This window comes from Rhinatrema bivittatum, chromosome 1 (assembly GCF_901001135.1).
Source record: "Rhinatrema bivittatum chromosome 1, aRhiBiv1.1, whole genome shotgun sequence".
Lineage (NCBI taxonomy): Eukaryota > Metazoa > Chordata > Amphibia > Gymnophiona > Rhinatrematidae > Rhinatrema > Rhinatrema bivittatum.
The window spans coordinates 12,205,076-12,230,380 of NC_042615.1; the positions used below are offsets into that span (position 1 = coordinate 12,205,076).

At 49.3% G+C, this 25,305-nt stretch overlaps 1 protein-coding gene across 1 annotated transcript in view; it reads left to right on the forward strand.

Moving 5' to 3' along the window:
* SPATA5 (spermatogenesis associated 5) overlaps nucleotides 1-25,305 on the forward strand; it is a 494,680-nt gene that overhangs the window by 131,500 nt on the left and 337,875 nt on the right. Inside the window, exon 13 of the mRNA XM_029587990.1 lies at nucleotides 15,905-16,031. Coding sequence (XP_029443850.1) covers nucleotides 15,905-16,031 — 127 coding nt within the window. The remainder of the gene's footprint in view (nucleotides 1-15,904; nucleotides 16,032-25,305) is intronic.

Consider the following 25,305-nt stretch of genomic DNA (forward strand, 5'->3'; position numbering starts at 1 on the left):
TTCTTAGCCAGGTGGACCTGGGAAAGCCAGGGCTTATCCCTAGGAGTGAAATAGAGCAACTAATTGGTACCTGCCTTGCACTGGAAAGCCAGACAGGATGCTGGGCTCATGTTCAATTAGCCAGATAAGCTTAGATATTCAGAGTTATCAGGATAGCTTTCGGTGTGTGGAAAGCAGTCCTAAAGCTAGCCAGAGTTTATCTGGGTATGTTCAGCCGAAGTGCGTAATCAGCAGTGATCCACTTCAGTCGCTGAACATCCTGGACTCATTCTCTGGCTACGTTTAGCAGGGTGATTTGACTGCTCGCTGGCTTACTGTTCATAGCACGTGCCAGCTGAAATGCCTCCATTCATCCACACAGGAGGCAGAGCCTGGGCATCGGCCTGCTCCGGGGGGGGGGGGGGGTATGTATTCCTGTCCCCAGTCTCATCCAATCCTTCGCCTCCACACTAGCAAGTGTGCCAGTTGAGCCAGTTGTGAGGGCGGTCCAGCGGTGTCGACGCCTGCCCACTGGGAGCAAACAGAGTCCAGCGCTGCTTTCGCATGTAACCCCAGATGGTAGTGATTTGTGCTGACTGTGCTGATCTAGAGGTGCCAAGCACCGCGTCTCTGGGCCCAGCCCATAGTTTATTCAAGCAGGGGTTCCCTTCCGGGGCGTGCAGCTGGGCATCTCCTGAGGCTCCAGGGCTGGGCTGGAAGCACTGCTACTCTCAATCACTTCTAGAGGGCTACCAGACACACATGAGAGACACTCCCTGCTCCGTGGAGCTTACGGTCAAGTCAAGACACCCAGGCAAGAGAACTGACAGGGTTCTTGGTAAAAATCAGCAAGGCCGTGATTGTGGAGAGCCAAAACCAGGTGGGCTTTTTAAGTGAGGAAGGGACTTCTTTATCAGACTTTGAGAAATCGGGCCTTCACCCCTCTAAAAGTCTGTAGGAAGTGGGGATTCCAGACACATTTGCTCTTCTAACTCATATGCAGCCCAGTTTATTGCATGGAATTAAGAGAAAACCAAACTGCAAATAAGCACAGTAACGTTGCTGATCTCCAGTCTCCAGACAGCAAAGGAGGGCTCTCCGAATCGGACGTCTCGCTGCCGACGCTCTTATCAGAGGAGCTGGAAACGGCCCTGCCTCTCTGCTATTCTTAGCCCTAGCTAGCCTGGGCACGTAAGAGCGGATTCTGATGACCAGTAGGGTTGGCAGGCGTTCTTGCTAATTTAGAGTGGAGCCGATGAAGGCCTCTGAAGCTGTGAAAGCCTCTCATGGCCAAATCTTCCTGGAAGTGCCAAGAACGTTGTCTCTTGCTCTTTCCTTTCAACTTGATTAATATCTTCCTCCTCTTGATTTGGAGGCAGATAGAGCTTTCTCTTAAGAGATCTGCACGTATTCAGGGGAGCGGACTTAAAGGAAAAAGAGAGCCTCATTTCTAGTTCTATTGTGTATGGAGAAAGGCGCAGATTCCGCCTCAGAGGCTGCGGGTAGGGCGTACAGATGAATGCCTACATTTTCGTAAACGTCTTAACCGAAGTCGCTTGTGCCAGCTTTCCCCATCCTGCAGCTTCCATGAAACATGCCCATTCCCAATAGTGTTTTTTTGTTTTTTTTTAATATCCTAGATTTCTGCTGTAAAAATAGCTTTCATTTCCAATCAGGAAAGTTTACCTTCTCTAGACAGTGTCATGGCCTTGCCTGCCGCACTGCCTCACCGTGCCCTGAACTTGTCCGCTGTGCAACCTCCTCTCCAGCTACCTGAGTCATCTTCTCGCTGGCCACCTGACTCTGCCCGTGGTGCAGCCTCCTCCCCACCGGGAGCCCTTAGCAGGCTTCACCTCCAGCCTTTGCCTCGCTGCGTGCATAACACCCAAGCTCCAGCTCCACTTAACCCTGCCTGCAGGCTGTTTCATTGGAGACACCCTTGGCTCTCTGACCTGGCTGCTCTTATCTTGCTCTGTGCCTTGTGGCCTCCGGGCCTTCTCTCTCCTTGTGCCTTGCTCTGTGACCAACTCAGGCCTTACCTCAGCTTGTGGCCCCGGGCTTGCTCTTACCTTCGGTTTTGCTCTGTGGTTTACTTGTGTCTCTGTTTGCTTAGCGGCCTTCGGACCTTCTGTGATGCTGTCGTTGGGCCTCAATGTTCTCTGTTCTGTGTTGTCCTTGTCTTCTCCTACCCTAGTCTGCCTTGTTTAGTTCTGTCCTTCTCTGGTCTTGTCGTGTCCTGCTCAGTCACGTCCCCAGCATCCATTCCCTGCTTTTCCTTGCCCAAGACTTTGTCTGTGTCCAGCCCAGTCCCTGCTCAGTATCCAAGTCTGTGACTGTAACCAGTTCTAGCCCTTGTTCAGTATCCTGTAACCCTTTTGACCCACTATCCAGTCCTTAGCACCTTGCCAGTTCCAGGATCCAGTTCTCAGCTCCTTGCTTGTCCCAGTATCCAGTCAGCGCCTTGCCTGTCCCAGGATCCAGTCCTCAGCTCCTTGCTTGTCCCAGTATCCAGTCAGCGCCTTGCCTGTCCCAGGATCCAGTCCTCAGCACCTTGCCTGTCCCAGGATCCAGTCCTCAGCGCCTTGCCTGTCCCAGGATCCAGTCCTCAGCACCTTGCCTGTCCCAGGATCCAGTCCTCAGCGCCTTGCCTGTCCCAGGATCCAGTCCTCAGCTCCTTGCTTGTCCCAGTATCCAGTCCTCGGCTCCTTGCTTGTCCCAGTATCCAGTCCTCGGCGCCTTGCCTGTCCCAGTATCCAGTCCTCGGTGCCTTGCCTGTCCCAGGATCCAGTCCTCGGTGCCTTGCCTGTCCCAGGATCCAGTCGTCGGCGCCTTGCCTGTCCCAGGATCCAGTCCTCAGCGCCTTGCCTGTCCCAGGATCCAGTCCTCAGCACCTTGCCTGTCCCAGGATCCAGTCCTCAGCGCCTTGCCTGTCCCAGGATCCAGTCCTCAGCTCCTTGCTTGTCCCAGGATCCAGTCTTCGGCGCCTTGCCTGTCCCAGGATCCAGTCTTCGGCGCCTTGCCTGTCCCAGGATCCAGTCGTCGGCGCCTTGCCTGTCCCAGGATCCAGTCGTCGGCGCCTTGCCTGTCCCAGGATCCAGTCGTCGGCGCCTTGCCTGTCCCAGGATCCAGTCTTCGGTGCCTTGCCTGTCCCAGGATCCAGTCCTCGGTGCCTTGCCTGTCCCAGGATCCAGTCGTCGGCGCCTTGCCTGTCCCAGGATCCAGTCCTCAGCGCCTTGCCTGTCCCAGGATCCAGTCCTCAGCGCCTTGCCTGTCCCAGGATCCAGTCCTCAGCACCTTGCCTGTCCCAGGATCCAGTCCTCAGCACCTTGCCTGTCCCAGGATCCAGTCCTCAGCGCCTTGCCTGTCCCAGGATCCAGTCGTCGGCGCCTTGCCTGTCCCAGTATCCAGTCCTCAGCTTTTTCCCTGTACCTATACCCAGAACTCTGCTTCCAGTCTGACTCTGCCCACAAAGCCCAGCCTATGTCTGACCTCAAGTTCCAGTCTGCCCTTCCTTGTCCAGCTTGTCTAGCCTGTTCTGCTTTGTCCAGCCTTTCCAGTTAATCCCTAGTAGCCCCCAGAACCCAAGGGGAGGGGGCTGGCTAGGCAGAAGATAAACCCAGCTCCTGCCCTGCTCCTGAGAGCCTGTTTCCAGACCCCAGCCTGCATGACAGACAGTTTAGTTAAAAGAAAAACTGAAATAAATCTAGCAGGTTTCATGTTTTCAGTAAAAAGTACTAGCATTTTGCCGGGGGAGGGAAGGGGCTGTTAACCTGGGAAATTGAGGGACTCACAGCTATAGTGAAGCAACCATGATGGCAGAAAAAGGTCATAGTACGTATCCACACCAACTGCTCAGCTCTACGCTCCCTGTTACTCCTTCAGAGATCCCCTGTGCTTGTCCCATGATTTCCTGAATTCAGACACTGTCCTTGTCTCCACCACATCCACTTGGAGGCCGTTGCGGCATCTGCTACCCTTTCTGTAAAATATTTCCTTAGATTATTCCTGATTCTATACCCTTTCACCCTCATCCCTTGACCTCTTCTTCCTGAATCTCCTTTTCATTGAAAGAGATTTGTTTCCAGTGCATTAATACCTTGGAGGTATTTAAATGTTTCTGTCATGTTTTCTCTTTCCTCTTCATCCAGTCAGACCAGTCCCAGATGCACGGGTTTTTCACTCCAACCAGCAGATGGAGACAGAGAGAAACAGTTTTGCTGACGTGACCCTTCTATGCATCCCTGCGGAGCTAAGTCTTCCAGTATTCTCTGTCTCCAGCAGATGGTGTAGGTGTGGCATCCCATGCTCTGGTTAGGCTGAATAGGAAGTCTCACGGGGAGGCAGATCCTGGGATGAAAGACCAGTTCTCCCTCCCTCAGCTGAGCGGTGCCCTAGGATAAATAGTGTCTAAAAAACATGAGGTTAAGAGGCAGCTCATGAGATGGAGCAGGGTCTGGGCCTGGGTGCTTCTGGACTTGTACCTGGGGTCTGTGTCCGTCCCCTCTCCCCTAACTCCTTCCCCTTCCCCACCTCACCCGATGCCTGTTTATTCTCGAGTTCTCCTTCTGTATTGCTGTTGCTAAAAAAAAAAGACGAGGAGGATTTGGGGACGCAGGTTTACCTCAGCCTCGAGGGTGCAGGTGCTGAGCTTTAATTGTAATCCCAGCTGTGGCGGTGCCATTGCATGCGCCGAGAGAAGCTTTCAGGTGGTGATGGCGGCACAGGTTGAAGGCTGCACTTTGTTCAGGCTGTGGAGTCTGAAATTTGATTTTGGGGGGAGGGGGGATGGCAGCTAAAAAATGCTGCGTTTGTGTGCGAGTGAGGAGGGAGAGCTGCGAGGCAGAGATCCGTCATCCTCCCGGGGAGCGCGGGGTGTGTGCACGCAGCAGGCCGGGCAGGCCTGGTGGTGGCGCAGAAACTGGAGCGGGGAGTGAAGGAGAAGCCGCCCTCCTCCTGCTGCCGGCGCTGAAGGTCTCGCGCTGCGGGGGGGGGGGATTGAGGTGTTTGTGGGGCTTCCCGTTCGGCTCCGATTTCTTTTAAAGGTTCGGCTGTTTCTCCTGTGATGGATGCTGCCTCTCACGCCTGGGCATCCTTCTGTGTGAATCTTTAAAGTGTTTTCAGCAAGTCGCCTCGCTGGCACGGGACGGAGTCCCTCTCCGGGTCGGGAATTTTGAGCAAGAACAGACCCAGAATGGAGCAGGACAGAGAGGTGGAAGAGACGCAAGCCTCTGGATCGGAGGATTTGCTGGTTCGCTTTAAAAGACCTTGTGGATCTGGAGTGGGCTGTGCTTGAGATGAACTTTTAGGGAGGAAGCTCCCGGGCCCAAAACGCTGGTTCTCTGGTTTCACAAGACGGGGGCGTTCTTCGGTTCCCGCAGGTGGACGACGCGCTGAACTGTCTGGGTTATTAAGCGAACCACGATAGCGGCGCTGAAAGATGTGCAGGCTTGTTTACCTGTAGTGTGGCAAGGTCTGCTTTATGATTAGTGCAGCTCACCCGGGGAGGGATTGTTTGGCAAGTCAGCGTCTGGAAGAAATACCGTAAATAGGGACTGGAAAGCCCCCTTCAGGTGCACAGGCACAGCAAAGAGGCAAAAGAACGGGAGTCGGAAATATTTGGCCATCGCCCTCAACTGCGAGAGACAACCAGCATCAGAACCCAGACGCACAAGCAAGGAAAAGAGGATCCCCTCCTGCTACCAATGCATAAAGTATTTTGTTAGAGCGCGCAGGGTTTAATTTTAGACAAAAGGAAGTGGAACTGGGAAGGAGGAGGGGAGCTAAGGCTTGGGGGTGAATTCTCTCTCTCCCAAAGGCATCCCTGATGCCATTCTTCCTCCTCCCTCCAGTGATCTCCCAGCCGCAGCCAGTGCCCACCAGAACCAATCGGCACCATCATGTCTGCTCCACTTCCAGGGAAAGCACCATTCGGGGGCTGTTCCTTCAGATGTTAAGCCCTGGGTAACAGACACAGAAAGACGTTGAATTAGCAGCAGCTTGGAATTTATGAGCTGTAGGCCCGGCTCGAAATCTTGGCAATTGGCACTGCTGCTCACAAGTTTCAGACTGGTGCCAGTTCTGCTGTTCCTTGAACTGCAGTGTCTGCCGCAGGATTAAACCCCCCTCCTCTCCTGTTCCCTGCTGCAGAGCACTATTCTTTGCACCGTCTGCTCCAGGCTCACCCCTTCTGCAAAGCAGCTCCCCCCACAAATTCAGCCTTGAGTGCACGTTTCCAGAAATGGAAGGGCCCTTGAGCTAAGAAGGGAGCACAGGGACTTTCACATGTTAAATGATTATCCAAAGCATTTATTTATTTAGAGAGACTTTATATACCGATATTAGTCGAAACATCATATCGGTTTACATCAAAACTAAAGGAATGAAATTCGAGAAGGACATGAAGAGATCTCACATCCTAGGACCCCACGAGAAGTTTGCAGGTGCCCTTTTTAGCTGAGGCACCTAAAACATTTTGCCGCTGCCGCCCCACACTCCATGTTGGTAATAGCACCGCTGTCGCAGGCGTTTCGGACAGTCTGATTACCTCTGAAAGAGCGAGGGCCGCAGTGCACACTTCCACAGTAACCCAGTAAAGACCCAAGGGCCCATCCAGTCTGCTCCGCAGGGTGCAGCCGCCGCACCTACAGTCACGTCCTCGCACAGGGTCCAAAGCAATCCAAGCAAAGCCGGATCTTTTTCAGAACAAGTTAGCGTCAGCCTTGAAGGCACTGAAGGCAATTCTGATTATTAGACTATATCAGAGGCAACGTTTCGAAGACCTAGATGCAAACTGAGATCATCCATCCCATAGGGAAAATGCTGGTTAGCTTCAAAATAAATGCAGGCAAGGCCTGTCCCCATCCCATCAGTGCATCCCCCACCTCCCACAGAAATCCTTGGCCCAGGTCAGAACACGTCAAAGAAGAGACCATGAAAATTCCTTTCCTTGCACCAATTCTGGCTGCAGGAGGGGGAGAGAAGGGGGGTGGGTGGGGGGAAAGATGCTACCAAGGCCTTTCAGGTCTTGCGTGCTTCCTGCCAGATGAAGGATTTAAAGCACTCGGACGCAGCAACACCCGTCACGGAGAACACCTGAAAACGAACCCGTGAAGATTCATGGACGTCCTGACCTTCCTGCACACATCTGCACAGCTAAACAAAGCCAGATTAGGCCTGATCCGGCCAGAAGCCAACTTAGCGAGGGGGAGGAATTTACCGTGAGAGCACGCACGCACACACTCGGATATTTAGAAAGCAGTTTGTATAAAAGCTGCAGGAGAACTGCGTCAGGAACGTGGGCTGCAAGTCTGAGGACACCGTGTGCTCTGTAGCTCGCACAAGCATTTCCTCCGTGCCGGCTTTTCTCGTTAAAGCTGCCTGGACGTTTGACTCAAGTGCAGCCATTTCAAAGGAACAAATCGGAGCTTAACCCCTGCAGGCCTCTCTTTAGGCAAAGTGAAAAGGAGCCTGAACTCCAGCTGTTCTCCCTGACCTCTGTGCACACTGGTGGCTCAGACATCCTTCTCTCGCCATAGAACAAGCAAGCCACAAAAGGCCACATGCCGGCCCTCGCGTTTCCTGCCAGTCAGCTTGACTGCACGTCAGGGCAGCTACAAAGAGAAGGAAAAGATGAATCCTGAGTGAAAAAGTGACTCCTCTGAAAGGGGTACTACCTTTGCCATGAAAGCCCTGACTCTACAGTTCTAGCATTTCTCTGTGCTTTAGGGCAGCACTATATGCACATAGTTCAACTGCAGGTGCTTGGACAAGCACACAAGTGAAAGCCAAGAGGGTATTCCCATGTGCAAAATTCAAGGCAGCTAATTGTCTGGCTCAGCGGAAACAGGCCTAGGTGGACAATAAACCTTAGACCCAAGAAAACCATAAGCAAGTTTACCTTGATCGAAATGCCACAAGGAAGCGTGAGGAACGATTGCATGCTTGGCAGCTGAGATTCAGTGTAAAAGCCTACAGTGTCGGAAAATCATTTGGGCAGACCAGATGGGGCTTAGGACTCTCATCCACCATCATCCTCTCTGTTCCTATATAAGAGGGTGCTGCTGTTGCTATCAGAATGATAGCAACAGCAAAGGCTGAAGAGGTTAGGGCTGTTCAGCTTGGAGAAGAGACGGCTGAGGGGGGATATCATAGAGGTCTTTAAGATCATGAGAGGTCTTGAACGAGTAGATGTGACTCGGTTATTTACACTTTCGAATAATAGAAGGACTAGGGGGCATTCCATGAAGTTAGCAAGTAGCACATTTAAGACTAATCGGAGAAAATTCTTTTTCACTCAACGCACAATAAATCTCTGGAATTTGTTGCCAGAGGATGTGGTTAGTGCAGTTAGTGTAGCTGGGTTCAAAAAAGGTTTGGATAAGTTCTTGGAAGAGAAGTCCATTAACTGCTATTAATCAAGTTTACTTAGGGAATAGCCACTGCTATTAATTGCATCAGTAGCATGGGATCTTCTAGGTGTTTGGGTAATTGCCAGGTTCTTGTGGCCTGGTTTGGCCTCTGTTGGAAACAGGATGCTGGGCTTGATGGACCCTTGGTCTGACCCAGCATGGCAATTTCTTATGTTCTTATGTTCTTATGTTCTTATGTTCTAAGCATGACCAACTTCTCCAAGCATCTGCATTAGCCACATACCAATGAAGGGCCACTCTGCCTATAGCAACAGCAGACGATGGCAGACGAAGACCACTTGACCCAGTCTGTTAGGTTTTACTCCTGCGGAAGGGAGGAGTTAGCAATCTGTTAGGGCAGTGGTCCCCAACCCTGTCCTGGGGGCCCACCAGCCAGTCGGGTTTTCAGGATACCCACAATGAATATGCATGAGAGAAAATTAGCATGTTATGGAGGCAGTGCGTGCAAATTTTCTCTCATGCATCTTCATTGTGGATATCCTGAAAACCCGACTGGCTGGTGGGCCCCCAGGACAGGGTTGGGGACCACTGTGTTAGGGTTTAGACTGCGGAGTAGCAGTCTTAAGAACATAAGAACATGCCATACTGGGTCAGACCAAGGGTCCATCAAGCCCAGCATCCTGTTTCCAACAGTGGCCAATCCAGGCCATAAGAACCTGGCAATTACCCAAAAACTAAGTCTATTCCATGTAACCATTGCTAATGGCAGTGGCTATTCTCTAAGTGAACTTAATAGCAGGTAATGGACTTCTCCTCCAAGAACTTATCCAATCCTTTTTTAAACACAGCTACACTAACTGCACGAACCACATTCTCTGGCAACAAATTCCAGAGTTTAATTGTGCGTTGAGTAAAAAAGAACTTTCTCCGATTAGTTTTAAATGTGCCCCATGCTAACTTCATGGAGTGCCCCCTAGTCTTTCTATTATCCGAAAGAGTAAATAACCGATTCACATCTACCCGTTCTAGACCTCTCATGATCTTAAACACCTCTATCATATCCCCCCTCAGCCGTCTCTTCTCCAAGCTGAAAAGACCTAACCTCTTTAGTCTTTCCTCATAGGGGAGCTGTTCCATCCCCTTTATCATTTTGGTTGCCCTTCTCTGTACCTTCTCCATCTCAATTATATCTTTTTTGAGATGCGGCGACCAGAATTGTACACAGTATTCAAGGTGCGGTCTCACCATGGAGCGATACAGAGGCATTATGACATTTTCCGTTTTATTCACCATTCCCTTTCTAATAATTCCTAACATTCTGTTTGCTTTTTTTTTTTTTTAATTTAAAGTATTTGATTGAGACATGTACACATACAAAATACAAGCTGTGCAATTAACAATGAGGCAGGCACACAAAGAAACTACAGTAAAGAGCAGTATCCTCAACATATGTCTCTTATTGAATGATTTAACCCATCATTCTCCCCCCTAAACCCTCAACCCACCCATCCCTACCTGCGTTCATCTAGCTGGGAAGTGTGTTTGCGCCTAAATTACACTATGCACTAGGCATAGAAGGTAAACATAGGGAGGTGAACTCGTGTAGCAGTAATAATGTAGAAAGCTAGTGTCAAAACCTAGGGCTATCCATAAGAGGTCCAAGCACAGTCTAAAGAATCAAAGAAAATCAAAAGAAAGAAAAGGGAGGAGTCAGTTGGTATGCGTCCTCCAGGTAAGATATGGCTGCCATACCTTTTGATAAATCCCAATTGTATTATGTTTGTGCGCAGTAATCTTCGCCAATACACATAATTTGGCCAGATTACCCCTAACTTCAGCCATTCCTGGGCACAAGGGGGACTTCCAATGTCTTGCCATCGCTGTCCTAGTAGCTGTGAAAATATAGTGTATTAATCTATTGGCGCTCCCTTTAGGGAGGATATTGACACCCAGTAACGCATGCTTAGGGGCCACTGTTATTGATGTGTGAAATAATTGTGTAAGCCATCGTTCAATCTCAATCCATAAAAAGTGAATCTCATATGAAGATAGCTTCCAACTTCTCCACACATATGAAGATAGCTTCCAACTTCTCCACACGCCCTCCAGCACCTGTCAGAAATACGGGAGCTTATTCTGTGAAGACGCACTGGAGTCCAGTGCCATCGGTAAAACAGTTTTAGTGAATTTTCAGTCAGGGATGCTGCAATAAGGCCCTTGCCCAGTTGCAAAATGATAGCCTCCCAATATTTCGATGATATTGTACTATGAAAGTCAGCTTCCCATGCCATTATATGGTTATGTTTCACAAAGGGAGCAGAGTTCAGCATTGCATACAGTGTGGACAATAATTTCGTGGTCTGATCAGCTTTACCACATATTATTTCATAGTCCGAGCGATCTTGACTAAAGTGGCCCCCTAGAGACTGTGCATTCGCAGAATGCCTTAGTTGAAGGTATGGAAAAATATCTGAGTCATGGAGATCAAATTTAGCTTGCAAATCTGCAAAGGGGAGAATATCCTTTGTGCCCCACACTTGATCCCAAGTCCGGATTCCCTTAGTCTCCCAACGCCTAAAGATAGCAGACTTGTAGCCCGGAGTAAAGGATGAGTTGGCATATAAATAAGTGCGTCGATGGTATTCCCTGGTGCCTAATAAAAGAGGGCTATCTTTAATCCACAATTCTAATGATAGATTCAGAGAGGGAGGTAAGTAAACCTTAGGTGAGAGCAGCCACGTTTGCCAGGTTCTTACGGCCTGGATTAGCCCCTGTTGGAAACAGGATGCTGGGCTTGATGGACCCTTGGTCTGACCCAGTATGGCATGTTCTTATGTTCTTAGGCTGCCATAGTAAGCTAGTTAATGGGATATCCCCCAAAAGTTGTTGATTAAAAATTACCCATAATTTAGGAGTAGCCTGCTTATGCCAGTCAACGATGTTCTTAAGTTGGGCGGCTAAATAGTACTTCATCAGATTAGGGACCCCCATTCCACCATTTATCCTTGGCTGGTACAGGATTCGTCGTGCTATCCGAGGCCGCTTATTACCCCATATGTAAGACATTAGTTTTTTCTGCCAAGTGTGAAGTGTAGCAGGTAGAATAGCTATTGGGAGACTGTTTGCTTTTTTGACTGCCGCAGCACACTGCACCGACGATTTCAATGTGTTATCCACTATGACACCTAGATCTCTTTCTTGGGTTGTAGCACCTAATATGGAACCCAACATTGTGTAATTATAGCATGGGTTATTTTTCCCTATATGCATCACCTTGCACTTATCCACATTAAATTTCATCTGCCATTTGGATGCCCAATTTTCCAGTCTCACAAGGTCTTCCTGCAATTTATCACAATCTGCTTGTGATTTAACTACTCTGAACAATTTTGTGTCATCTGCAAATTTGATTATCTCACTCGTCGTATTTCTTTCCAGATCATTTATAAATATATTGAAAAGTAAGGGTCCCAATACAGATCCCTGAGGCACTCCACTGTCCACCGCCTTCCACTGAGAAAATTGCCCATTTAATCCTACTCTCTGTTTCCTGTCTTTTAGCCAGTTTGCAATCCACGAAAGGACCTCGCCACCTATCCCATGACTTTTTACTTTTCCTAGAAGCCTCTCATGAGGAACTTTGTCAAACGCCTTCTGAAAATCCAAGTATACTATATCTACCGGTTCACCTTTATCCACATGTTTATTAACTCCTTCAAAAAAGTGAAGCAGATTTGTGAGGCAAGACTTGCCCTGGGTAAAGCCATGCTGACTTTGTTCCATTAAACCATGTCTTTCTATATGTTCTGTGATTTTGATGTTTAGAACACTTTCCACTATTTTTCCTGGCACTGAAGTCAGGCTAACCGGTCTGTAGTTTCCCGGATCGCCCCTTGTTAGGGTTTACTCCTCCAGAGGGGAGGAGTTAGCAATCTGTTGTGGAATCTGCTAGGGAGTTGGCAATCTGTTGTGAATGAGCTCCCCAGAAGGGAGAAGTTAGCGATCTGATAGAGGTTTGCTCCTCCAGAGGGGAGGAGTTGGCACTCTGTTATAATCTCCGTGCTGAGTTGCAATCTGTTATGGTTCTGATGTCTGATGGATGGAGACATAGATGAGCTAGCACTCTGTTATGCTCAGCTCCTGAAGTGGGAGAAGTGAGCACACTATAGTAAATAGGTGAATCCTTGGGCCGATGGCAGATGACTGCGCCCCCAGGAGTATATCCTGAGAGGGACCACCGGCTAGGCTTGGGTATGGAGACAGAGACAGATAATTCTTTTATTAGACAGGTTAGTAGAACCACCAGAGGTGGCAGTAGTGAGCTGATGTGCCCGGCAGGGCTGAAGTCCCTCTGATACTGGAACTGCGATCCCAGGGTTGCTGAGCTGTAGAGAAACTATAGATAGTGAGTAGACAGGGTATGCTGTATACATATCCAGTAGTAGATGACAATCTCACATAGATTCTTAAGAAGGCTCAGTAGCTGGAAAGAGTTAGGCCCTCGAGGAGTGAGTACCTGGTTCCAGGGAAAGCTCTGAGAGAGCGGTGGCAACTCACGATAGTCTATATCTGTAATAGCTTCTAGGCAATAGAGAATCTTCAGAGTCTTCAGGAACATAGGCCCTCGAGGAGCGAGTACCAGTTCCTATCTGCAATCTGAAATAGAGAAAAGCGAGCGAGGCCCCCGAGGAGCGGGTACCCCTGGTAAGTCCAAGGAGGCAGAGTAGCGTAGAGAGAAGCGGGTCCAATGAATCCCCGTAATCAATCCTTGCTAACTCGAATAGTCAGCGCAAGTGAAGACCTTTTATGTTGGAAGCGAATGACGTCAATACAGGGGGACGCCCCTGAGGTTCGCGCCCTTGCTGGTACATACTTCGGAGCGCGCACGCCCTACATCGTCAGGAACATGGCGGATCCACAGCGTCGAGCCAGTCCAGGGATGCCGGGGAGAAGCGGCATGGAGACGCCGCGGCAGCAAGCCGTCCATCAGGCACGGAGGGAGTCGCCACAGAGGTAGAGAGGGTGAAGCGAGGGTGAAGAGCAGGCTGGAACGCAACACAGTCTGCCCAATTAAGTCAACTTTTGTTTTCTTCTCCTTTGCTTCCATGCCATCCAATGCTTTATGTTTGAATCCAGTTGTTAATTAGAGAATGTGAGCTTAAGCACACTTCTTGGACACACTAAGAGGGAACACCGGCTGTCAGAAAATGGCCCTTCCTCAATGCGGCTAAAAGTTCTTGCACAGCACACGTGCTGCATTGATATGACCCGTTACTGGGAGGAATGGGCGATGTTCAGGGCGAGGAAGGAAAGCCATGTGCACAGATAGTATCTTCAAATCTGCACGCATAATCTTGTAGCAAAAATCTACCTGCACACAAAGCAGATGCAAGTGAGCGTGTGTACTTGGTGTTGAGCTCCTCAAGGCTGTCTTGCCTGTGGCCCCTTGACGTTGCCTTGAGCCAGACACAGCAGTAGATGGATGTATTAATAGCCTGTGCCTTCTGTTGCCAGCTCATGACAGGTCTGCCATGTTTCTTAAGACTGGTCTTAACACTGTTTTCATTGTGTTTACTGTGACCACCTTGTGTATGTTTTCCATGGGCTAAATGAGAACACAACGGCTGTTCAGCAGTCTGCTATTGGGCATTTGGACAACATGATCGGCTTAGCTCAGTTCCTCCTTCATGACCATTGCTTCAGTGCCTGAAAATGTGGCTCTTGCTCGTTCTTCAACATCAGTGATCTTTTTTTCGCCAATAAATGTTCATAATTTGCCTGAGATACACTAGATGGAAATGATTTAACTAATTTAATGCAGGGCAGCAGGCGCCCAGCTCATTCCGTTTGTTATCAACTGACGTACTCCGGTCTTTTTCCTGATTATTGTTAGCATTTGAAGTTCTCGGCCAGGTAGACTTGGGAAAGCCGGCGCTTATCCCTGGGAGGGAGATACAAGAAATTGATCTGCCGGGCGCATGTTCTGATATTGTGTCTTCCTGTTTGCTCGGAGTAGCTGTGTGTTTCTGTAAAATCAGTTGAATCCTGCTGGCTATTTACAACATGATCAAGTTTGGTGTCAGCTGCAAAACGATGGCCAGATATCTGTTTATTCTTTCTTGTAGGTCCTAGATAGAAATATAAAATAGCAGTGCTCCCAGCATTATTCTTGTGGAGCCATCTCCCATCTTAATCCAGTTATCTGCCATTAATTGTGACTCACAGTAACCTCCCCTTTACTGCTCTCTAATTCACTGGCAAGTGCTCCCTTAAACCCTCGTGCTTAATTACACCTTCAGAAGAGTCTCAAATATTGGTAGAGCAAGCCTTCTCCTTAGTAAAACCTCGTGACTCTTCCCCATTAAGCCAGGTCTGTATGGCCAGTGACTTTTTTTTAAGAACGACTTCTACCATTTTGCCAGGCATCAACGTCAGACTCTCACCGGTCTATAGATTCCAGGATCACCCCTGTAGCCCTTGCTAAAAATCGTCGTCGCATTGGCCATCTTCAGGAATCCTGGCTGTTTTAAATGGTAGGTCCCAGATTACCAGTAACAGGGTGGCAATTTTCCTCCCCCCCCCCCCCCCCTTAGAGTCACTTTGTGTTCAAAATAGGTTATTGAGGGGGAAAAAGGAAACTGCTGTTGCTTAATTTTTTAAATTCTGCTTATCTGAAATATCAAAATGTTTCCGTTCTTTCATGGCAGACAGGTAACTGAACATTCATTCTCAATAAGACTGAGCCCCACGAGGTTTTGGTTTCTGTTTTGTGCGATACCTTGCAAGGCCTCTCTTATCAGTCTTTGTAAACAGCCTCTCTGGTCGGTCCGCAGAGCGCTATAACAGGGGGGGGGGGGGGGGGGGGGGTGTCACTTCTGCTACTGGGACCGTGTTTTCTACACGGTCCAACTTCAACATTAAAACCTGCATCCGAGATCGGGCTGTGCCCGCTGACCTGGGAAGGTCTCCGCGGGTTCTTGTGTGCAGCATGGAAGGGTCAGGGTCGCCCTCGCTTCTCAGTCTCCTCCAGGAGTGCTACCACGGTGCTGGGGCTGCCTGCGCAGTGTCTGCCTGTTTGGAAGCTATAATTTGGGTCCCGAGGAATGCAGTGCGATTGTGAGTGGAGTTGGGAGGCTGGAGTGGCTGCCGTGCCAGAGTTAGGCAGCCGGTTCCTGAGGGGGCTGCAGCTCCCATGGCTCTCCCCCCTTGTATTCATATTCCAGGAGTGGCAAGGAGCCCTTGGGAAGTTTTTGTGGCCGGGATGAGTGAGGAAGTCGCCAGCTAGTCCGGTGGCGAAAGAGATTTTGCACCTTCCCCCAGGGGAGCGTCTGGAGCAGCTCAGGGCATGGCTGATTTGTCTGGGGTAAGAAAAGAGGCGAGCGTGTATCCATCTATACCTCTGTATATCCATCTATACCTCGGTATATCCATCTATAGCTCGGGGGTGGGGTGCCTTTTTAAAACGTTCATATAGTTAGTTACTAAGTGCGACGCTAAGGCAGTTTTCCAGGGATATCAGACTCTCTATGATTGTAACACTGATTTCTCTCCTTCAGCTCTTCTGATGCTGGCAACGTTGCAGATCGCGTCGTGGCTCAGTTGCTGACAGAAATGGATGGCATAGAGCAGTTGAAAGACGTTACCATTCTGGCAGCCACCAACCGGCCAGATATGATAGACAAGGTAAGGGGGACTGCACTTCTCTGATTGCTGACCTCTTGCGATATCCTGGTTCTCCTGTCGACCCTGAGCCGAATGGCGCCCTGTGAGGGTGGGGGGGAGGGGATACCATTTGGCAGGCCCCATGACCTGGTGATGGCAGAGATCTTCAGGCGTGAGGCGTCCAGGGGTGCCAAAGCCAGGGCCGGCAGAGGGGAGCGCTTCCGGCGGCACTGCGGGAAGATCAGCATGAGGCTTGCGCGCCGGCCCACGCTTACAAACGCTAACCCGCACCTTGCTCGGATCTCCTCTGTAACAGGGAGCTTGTGTGGCATGAGGGGTGGGGGCCGCTGCAGGGGTCCCATGAGTGCGTGCCGATGTTCCCCTCTTATTGCCACGGCGCTACCTGAAGACCTCCACCCTCCAGTCCCGATTACGGCGGCCCGGGTTTCGCACCCTTCGCGGTGCTGCCCGGTTCTCTGGCAGGGCAACAAAATGGATTAGACGCCAAGGGGTTGTCCGATTAGAAACTGTAATTAATTTATTAATTTAAGATTTTTATATACCGACAATCGTCGTGAAAATCTTATCGGTTTACAGTAAAACGTAATGCAGCAACAGGCTTTACAATGAACATAGGGTAATAATACTGAAGGCTCAATACATAAAGAATACGTCGCCATTCAATTAAAGTTTCTAATCGCACAACCCTTTGGCGTCTAATCCATTTTGTTGCCCTCACGGCTTTCTTAGATAGTCTTCCCGCCTGTTTGGTCGGTTCTCTGGCAGACCTGGAAACGGTTCCTCTGAACAGCAGCATTAAAGCTTCTTTTATTTATTTATTTGAAAGTATCTAGATTCCGTATTTCTGCAGTCGTATTCAAGGCGGATTATGTGTTGCCACATCCGTAATAAATAACATACCCAAGAAAACGAAGCAGTCACATAGGACAAGCTGTGTTATAACAAAGGCTTTAAGCGAATCATGCTGATGCTTCAAAGGCCTGGGAAACCAGATGAATTTTTAAGGTTGTTTTAAAATCTTTTGGGCAACACTCAGGACTGGCAACAGAAGAGGCCCAGTCCATGGTTATTGCTAAGTGTGCCAGCTTGGAGGAGGCTATTTCAACTAGCATTTTATGTGCTGAGTGCAAAGCTCTTGGTGGCTTGTAAAGCCGCAGGATTGAGGAGAGCACAGTTAAGATGTCGCCTTGCAAAAGTTTATGAACGAGACTAGCAACTTTGTAATGGATATGATCTAATGCTGGTAACCAGTAAAGTGATCGCAAACCAGGGCTAATTTGATCATGTGATTTAACACCAGATAGTATCCTTGCCACTGAATTTTGAGCTATTTGCATTGCTTTAATGGGTAAGGTGGCAAACCTAGGTATTATGAATTGTAATAGTCTAAGCCATTTAAAATGATGCTTGTAACATGAAATGGAAGTCGGTTGGATCAACCATCGCAGAAGTCACAACTTGTAAAGGAGGATTTTACCACTGCATTAATTTGAGCCTTCGTAGATAATGTTGGATTGATCGGAAGTCCTAGATCATGGACAGTCTGTGAGCTTGGCATGCTAACACCCTGGTAATCCTAGGTAGTTGGAAATGGTACGGATGGTGATTTAACAGAAGATAGAATAATTATCTCGGTCTCTTGAATACTGAGCTGCAACTTGTGATGAGAAAGCCAACATTTTACCATGTTACTGCATAGTGACACAAACTGAAAGGATATGGCAATCACAAAAGGAGAGAGTACAGATCCCCTACTCTTTATACAATGCACACATAGGGAATCCCATATCATCAATCTACAAACTTTAATACTTCAGATTAATCATCAATTTACATCACTTAACAATTATACATTTATCAATATGTTTAAGAAATATATTAATGTAATTACATACATGTAAACTTCACAAATATATCTGTAAGTACATCATTAGTACAAAGACATGTGCACATCATATGCATTACTACCCCACCATAACACCCATAAACTAGCAGTGGGACGTGGTGGAGTGCTGTCATGTGAAAGGGACATGGTGGAGTGCTCCCATATGAAAATAATACGTGGTGGAGCATGTCTAGATGAAGACAGGTTTTTAGTTTGAGTAAAGATTTATTCTGAGATACTGTTGAGGGGTGAAAGTGGGATATGGAAAGCTTTAGATAAGAGGTACTTAGAATAAATTGTAGAGGGGTGAAGGAGATTAATAGGGTGGTATTGTTCTTACAATTTGTGGATATTAGCAGGGTGGTGTTGCTCTTATGTGTGTGGTGGTTTTAATGGGTGGGGAGTGTGTGTGGTATGAATGAGTATGTTTGGAATGGGTTATTTTTAAGGGGTTGGCTGCTAGTTTATGGGTGTTGTGGTGGGGTAGTAATGCATATGATGTTGCACATGTCTTTGTACTAATGATGTACTTACAGATACATTTGTAACGTTTACATGTATGTAATTACATTAATATATTTCTTAAACATATTGATAAATGTATCATTGGTAAGTGATGTAAATTGATGATTAATCTGATGTATTAAAGTTTGTAGATTGATGATATGGGATTCCCTATGTGTATGTGTGTATTGTACAAACTGAAAGGCGTCAGACCATGATGATGCAAATGGGACAAAAAACTAGATGTCATTGGCATACATTTTATAATTCACCCCAAGGCAGGCCAGAAATTTGCAGAGTGGGGCGATGTAAATGTTGAATAGAACTGCGGATAGTGAGAAACCTTCAGGTACTCGAGAGGGTATAAGATACCAATCCGAGACAGAGTTTCCAATTTTTCTTCGCTGTTAATCAGGTGTGAAGAGAACCAGCTAAGGACTGTAGCTCTAATTCCAGTAGATTGAAGTCTAGAGATTAGAATGTTGTGATCAAGCGTGTTGAAGGCTGCAGTTACGTCACCTCACGTCAAAGTCCTAAGAAGTGCGTCCGAGTTGGAGAGCAGTAGAGTTTCAGTGTACAGTGCCTTTCGGAAACCAAACTTGTACTGGTCAAGGACAAGTCGCTAAGCAATGAAGTTGTTCAACTATTCTAGTATGACTGCTTCACTGACTTGTTAGGAAGGGTAACGAGGGGGTTGGGCGGTAATTGGATAATGTACAAGGTCTGCATTAGCTTTTTTCAGTATTGGTCTGACTGATGCTTGTTTTAGCTAGGATGGGACCACACCAATGCTCAGGGAAAGATTAGTGATGTCAGCAATATCTTGTCCTTGACTGGTTTCAGAATGGTTGTGGGAAATGCGCAGTTTTCAAATTGGAATTGCTGTTTTACCTTCTCAGATATGTGGATTGAAAATCTTCTGCTGGCACTGCAGGATATTTTAAAGTGCGCTCCATGCTGACAGCTGTAATCCCCGTGATGTGTGTCTGTCTGAGATTCCAGCTTATGACTGAAAGGCGTTCCCTGCAGGGTGATCCTGGAGGAGGGCTGAGTTTGATTGTAATTACCACTGAGTGCAGTTGGGTGTCAGTCAATGAAACCTTCTGGCTCTCCCATTTGGGGTAATTTCCAAAGCTGTTTAAACGCATAAAACGCAGGCTCATGGGCATAAAAGGGCTTGTTACAAAGCTACAAAGGGGATGCATGACCTGATTTCGTGAATGCTTTTTGTGTGCATGAAATGCAGGCGTTCCCGGGGCTGGAGCTAGGATTTACTCGCAGAGGTCTGATTTTAAAGAACGCGTGCGGAAACGAACCCGCTCGAGTTCTGCGCTGCAGAGAGTGGGGCTGAGTTTATGCGCACGATTTCAGATGATTTGCAAAGTCAACTTGTGCCCAAAGGTTGGCTTTGAAAATTGGTGTCAGTTGTCCGTGTCGCTCCCACGGAGGTTACCAGCAATCTTACACGATTCCGCCTTGTGCCCGGATTTTGGGAGGCCCTTGAGATATCAGGATTCAGGCCTCGCGTCCATATTCTTCAGGGCTCCCAACAGTCGCTTGTCACAAGAGGGGATGTCCTGCTTTCTGAAGAATAATTGCCTGTCCGTTTGTGGCCCTTATTTTTCCGAGAGGTTGGCATCCTCCATTGAGATCCTTTTATTTGACCTTGGCCTGTTCTCAAGGAAGCCCGTTGTCCTCAGTCTTTTATCCTTGGGAAGATTTTTATCAGTTCGATGATCAACAAATGATTTTAAATAAATAATCAGGAGGGATGGGAGCAGGATCCTACTGACAGGCGCTCTAGGTTCTTCTGTAGCCAGTCGAGCTGTCTCACAGCCAGCTGGCAAGTCAGTAACTGGGACTGCAGAATATTCTCTTAGATCCAATGCTTCCACGTTTCCAGCACCTCCTAATGCGTGACCATTGGTTCCAGGTCCCAGTCCTCCAGCACTCTGACCAGGACTGGAATGGCCGTCTCGTCTTGCGTCTGCCAGCTCGTGCTTCAGTGGTGCAGACTCATCCCCCGAAGGCTTGGCCGTTTCAGTCCACAGCTGCCCTGCCGCCCAGGAGCCAGCCTTGAGCGGCCAAACGTCCTCCACTGGCACCCGGCTGCCGGCCCCCATCGTATGATCTGTTACCATAATCTCTCTCGAAGTTCCCCGGCCCAGTGGCTGCAAATGGGAATCTAACTGCATCCATCCACCCACCTTAAGTACATGTCAGGGTTACTTCTTGTGCGTTGGATGTTTAGACTGACTGTTTACAGGTACACGGGGGAATGCAGGAATTACTCTAGCAAGCCAATTTCTAGCGAGTACAAATGACCATACATCCTGTGATTATTTCATGAGCTAACAGATGTAATCAGGACTGTTTCGGTGGCATTTCTGCATCTTTAGGACTCGATGACCACCTTTTTCCTGTTTTTATTGAGCTCTATTCTTGTGCGCGTATTTTCCGAATAAAAGCTGCACGTGCCAGCACGCTGCGCGCCCCCACCGGTAATCTGTGGCCGTGTCTTTATTGCAGTTGATTAATTTTCTTCCTGGATGCTTCATTATCTTAAGCAAAGTACCCTCCTGCAACATCTGGTGGGAAGAGTGATGCATCCTGGGAGTCTCGTGTAAAGAAAGCGAAAGAGATCGGTGAGGCAGAACCTAGAAACGGAGACTGACAGCACATAGGGTACTGCAAGTCTCCTGCTGTCTGTCCACTTGGCTTCATTTTATAGGCCTCAGGTGCTCTCTGGCTCTCCCTTTACCGCTTTATAACTGGGGGGTCCCTCTGTGCTTATGCCGGGCTTTCTTGAATTTTGTGGGTTTTTTTTACTGTTTTGGTCTCTCTGATCCATGGATCCACCAGCCCTTCTGCAGCTCATCCCTTTGAGCCTCATATTGTGGTCTCTTGGGGGGAGAGGAGTGGGGAATTTTCAGGATTTAGCCTGGGGTAACTAAGCGGGCCACAGCGGTTCGAGCAGGGGCAGGAAATTCCCCCTTTCCCCTGTGCCAGAAAAAGCAGGATGTGGGGAGGGCCGGCGGCAGGGCTGGTCAGCGTGGCAGGTGATTCATGGCCGGTGCCAGGTCCCCGAGGGCCGCCGGCTCCGCCTGATGATGTCACAGCCAGGCTGCGCTTCCCTGGGTGAGTGCCGGCAGCGACCGAGCACCGTAGCTCTCACAAATCGTTGTGCTCGCGTGACTTTGGTTGTGCTTCCTCTTTCTTGAAATGTTTGGGTTTCTGAAGATTAAAATGCTGCAGAACAGTTTCTTCTTCTTCTTTTGCTCCCACCTGTGAGTGCTTGTGTTCTGTATATGTTACCCCCTAATGACCTTTCTTTATGTTCATGTAATCCACCTTGTGACTAACTTGGGAAAGGCGAAATAGCCACCGTGTGTAAATCAGCGATGCAATGGAAGCAGAAGTCGAATCGCCGCCCGTGTTTTTACGGTTTATTTAATCCTTCTGGCGCTTGCCTGAGCGCTTTCTTTCCTTAACCCAGACTCCCTCTCCCCTGGTCCAGATGTCATCGGGGCTTAATTTGGGTCAGATTGGATGAGGCCGGGGATGAAATCTCTCCCACCCGCACCCACCCTTAGCGTCCCCGATGGGTGGAAGGGGAAGGATGGCTGGGGGTAGGGATGCAGGATCACCGGGGCTCTCTCCCTCTCACCCCCCTCCTGCTGATCCTCCATCCCCCCCCCAATTAATTCCACAGTTGTCTTTGCCCCTCCTACAGTAGTCCCAAAGCCCCTAAATCTACCCCCCTATCCCTGATGATCCTTGAGCCCCTCTCTCCCTCCCCTCCAATCACTTTACTCACAGATTGCCCCTTACTCTGCTCATCTCACTCTCATCTCATAGTCCCTCCGATCCCTTCGCTCACACCCGCAGCATCTGTGATCCTCTGATTCATATCCCCTCTCCCTCACACAATCCACAGCCTCTCTGCTCTCCTCACTCACTCTCTCCTCTCTCCCTCCCCTCCAATCACTTTACTCACAGATTTCCCCTTACTCTGCTCATCTCACTCTCATCTCATAGTCCCTCCGATCCCCTCACTCACACCCGCAGCATCTGTGATCCTCTGATTCACGTCCCCTCTCCCTCACACAATCCACAGCCTCCCTGCTCTCCTCACTCACTCTCTCCCCTCCCTCTCCCCTCCAATCACTTTACTCACAGATTGCCCCTTACTCTGCTCATCTCACTCTCATCTCATAGTCCCTCCGATCCCTTCGCTCACACCCGCAGCATCTGTGATCCTCTGATTCACGTCCCCTCTCCCTCTCACAATCCACAGCCTCTCTGCTCTCTTCACTCCCTCTCTCCCCTCCCATCACTTTACTCACAGATTGCCCCTTACTCTCATCATCTCACTCTCATCTCATAGTCCCTCCGATCCCCTCACTCACACCCTGCAGCATCTGTGATCCTCTGATTCACGTCCCCTCTCCCTCACTCAATCCACAGCCTCTCTGCTCTCTTCACTCACTCTCTCCTCTTTCCCTCCCCTCCAATCACTTTACTCACAGATTGCCCCTTACTCTGCTCATCTCACTCTCATCTCATAGTCCCTCCGATCCCTTCGCTCACACCCGCAGCATCTGTGATCCTCTGATTCATATCCCCTCTCCCTCACACAATCCACAGCCTCTCTGCTCTCCTCACTCACTCTCTCCTCTCTCCCTCCCCTCCAATCACTTTACTCACAGATTTCCCCTTACTCTGCTCATCTCACTCTCATCTCATAGTCCCTCCGATCCCCTCACTCACACCCGCAGCATCTGTGATCCTCTGATTCACGTCCCCTCTCCCTCACACAATCCACAGCCTCCCTGCTCTCCTCACTCACTCTCTCCCCTCCCTCTCCCCTCCAATCACTTTACTCACAGATTGCCCCTTACTCTGCTCATCTCACTCTCATCTCATAGTCCCTCCGATCCCTTCGCTCACACCCGCAGCATCTGTGATCCTCTGATTCACGTCCCCTCTCCCTCTCACAATCCACAGCCTCTCTGCTCTCTTCACTCCCTCTCTCCCCTCCCATCACTTTACTCACAGATTGCCCCTTACTCTCATCATCTCACTCTCATCTCATAGTCCCTCCGATCCCTCACTCACACCCTGCAGCATCTGTGATCCTCTGATTCACGTCCCCTCTCCCTCACTCAATCCACAGCCTCTCTGCTCTCTTCACTCACTCTCTCCTCTTTCCCTCCCCTCCAATCACTTTACTCACAGATTGCCCCTTACTCTCATCATCTCACTCTCATCTCATAGTCCCTCCGATCCCCTCACTCACACCCTGCAGCATCTGTGATCCTCTGATTCACGTCCCCTCTCCCTCACTCAATCCACAGCCTCTCTGCTCTCTTCACTCACTCTCTCCTCTTTCCCTCCCCTCCAATCACTTTACTCACAGATTGCTCCTTACTCTCATCATCTCACGCTAATCTCATAGTCCCTCCGATCCCCTCGCTCACACCCCGCAGCATCTGTGATCCTCTGATTCATGTCCCCTCTCCCTCACTCAATCCACAGCCTCTCTGCTCTCTTCACTCACTCTCTCCTCTCTCCCTCCCCTCCAATCACTTTACTCACAGATTGCCCCTTACTCTCATCATCTCACTCTCATCTCATAGTCCCTCCGATCCCCTCACTCACACCCGCAGCATCTGTGATCCTCTGATTCACGTCCCCTCTCCCTCTCACAATCCACAGCCTCTCTGCTCTCCTCACTCACTCTCTCCTCTCTCCCTCCCCTCCAATCACTTTACTCACAGATTGTCCCTTACTCTGCTCATCTCACTCTCATCTCATAGTCCCTCCGATCCCTTCGCTCACACCCGCAGCATCTGTGATCCTCTGATTCACGTCCCCTCTCCCTCTCACAATCCACAGCCTCTCTGCTCTCTTCACTCCCTCTCTCCCCTCCCATCACTTTACTCACAGATTGCCCCTTACTCTCATCATCTCACTCTCATCTCATAGTCCCTCCGATCCCCTCACTCACACCCTGCAGCATCTGTGATCCTCTGATTCACGTCCCCTCTCCCTCACTCAATCCACAGCCTCTCTGCTCTCTTCACTCACTCTCTCCTCTTTCTCTCCCCTCCAATCACTTTACTCACAGATTGCTCCTTACTCTCATCATCTCACGCTAATCTCATAGTCCCTCCGATCCCCTCGCTCACACCCCGCAGCATCTGTGATCCTCTGATTCATGTCCCCTCTCCCTCACTCAATCCACAGCCTCTCTGCTCTCTTCACTCACTCTCTCCTCTCTCCCTCCCCTCCAATCACTTTACTCACAGATTGCCCCTTACTCTCATCATCTCACTCTCATCTCATAGTCCCTCCGATCCCCTCACTCACATCCGCAGCATCTGTGATCCTCTGATTCACGTCCCCTCTCCCTCTCACAATCCACAGCCTCTCTGCTCTCCTCACTCACTCTCTCCTCTCTCCCTCCCCTCCAATCACTTTACTCACAGATTGTCCCTTACTCTGCTCATCTCACTCTCATCTCATAGTCCCTCCGATCCCTTCGCTCACACCCGCAGCATCTGTGATCCTCTGATTCACGTCCCCTCTCCCTCTCACAATCCACAGCCTCTCTGCTCTCTTCACTCCCTCTCTCCCCTCCCATCACTTTACTCACAGATTGCCCCTTACTCTCATCATCTCACTCTCATCTCATAGTCCCTTCGATCCCCTCACTCACACCCTGCAGCATCTGTGATCCTCTGATTCACGTCCCCTCTCCCTCACTCAATCCACAGCCTCTCTGCTCTCTTCACTCACTCTCTCCTCTTTCCCTCCCCTCCAATCACCTTACTCACAGATTGCTCCTTACTCTCATCATCTCACGCTAATCTCATAGTCCCT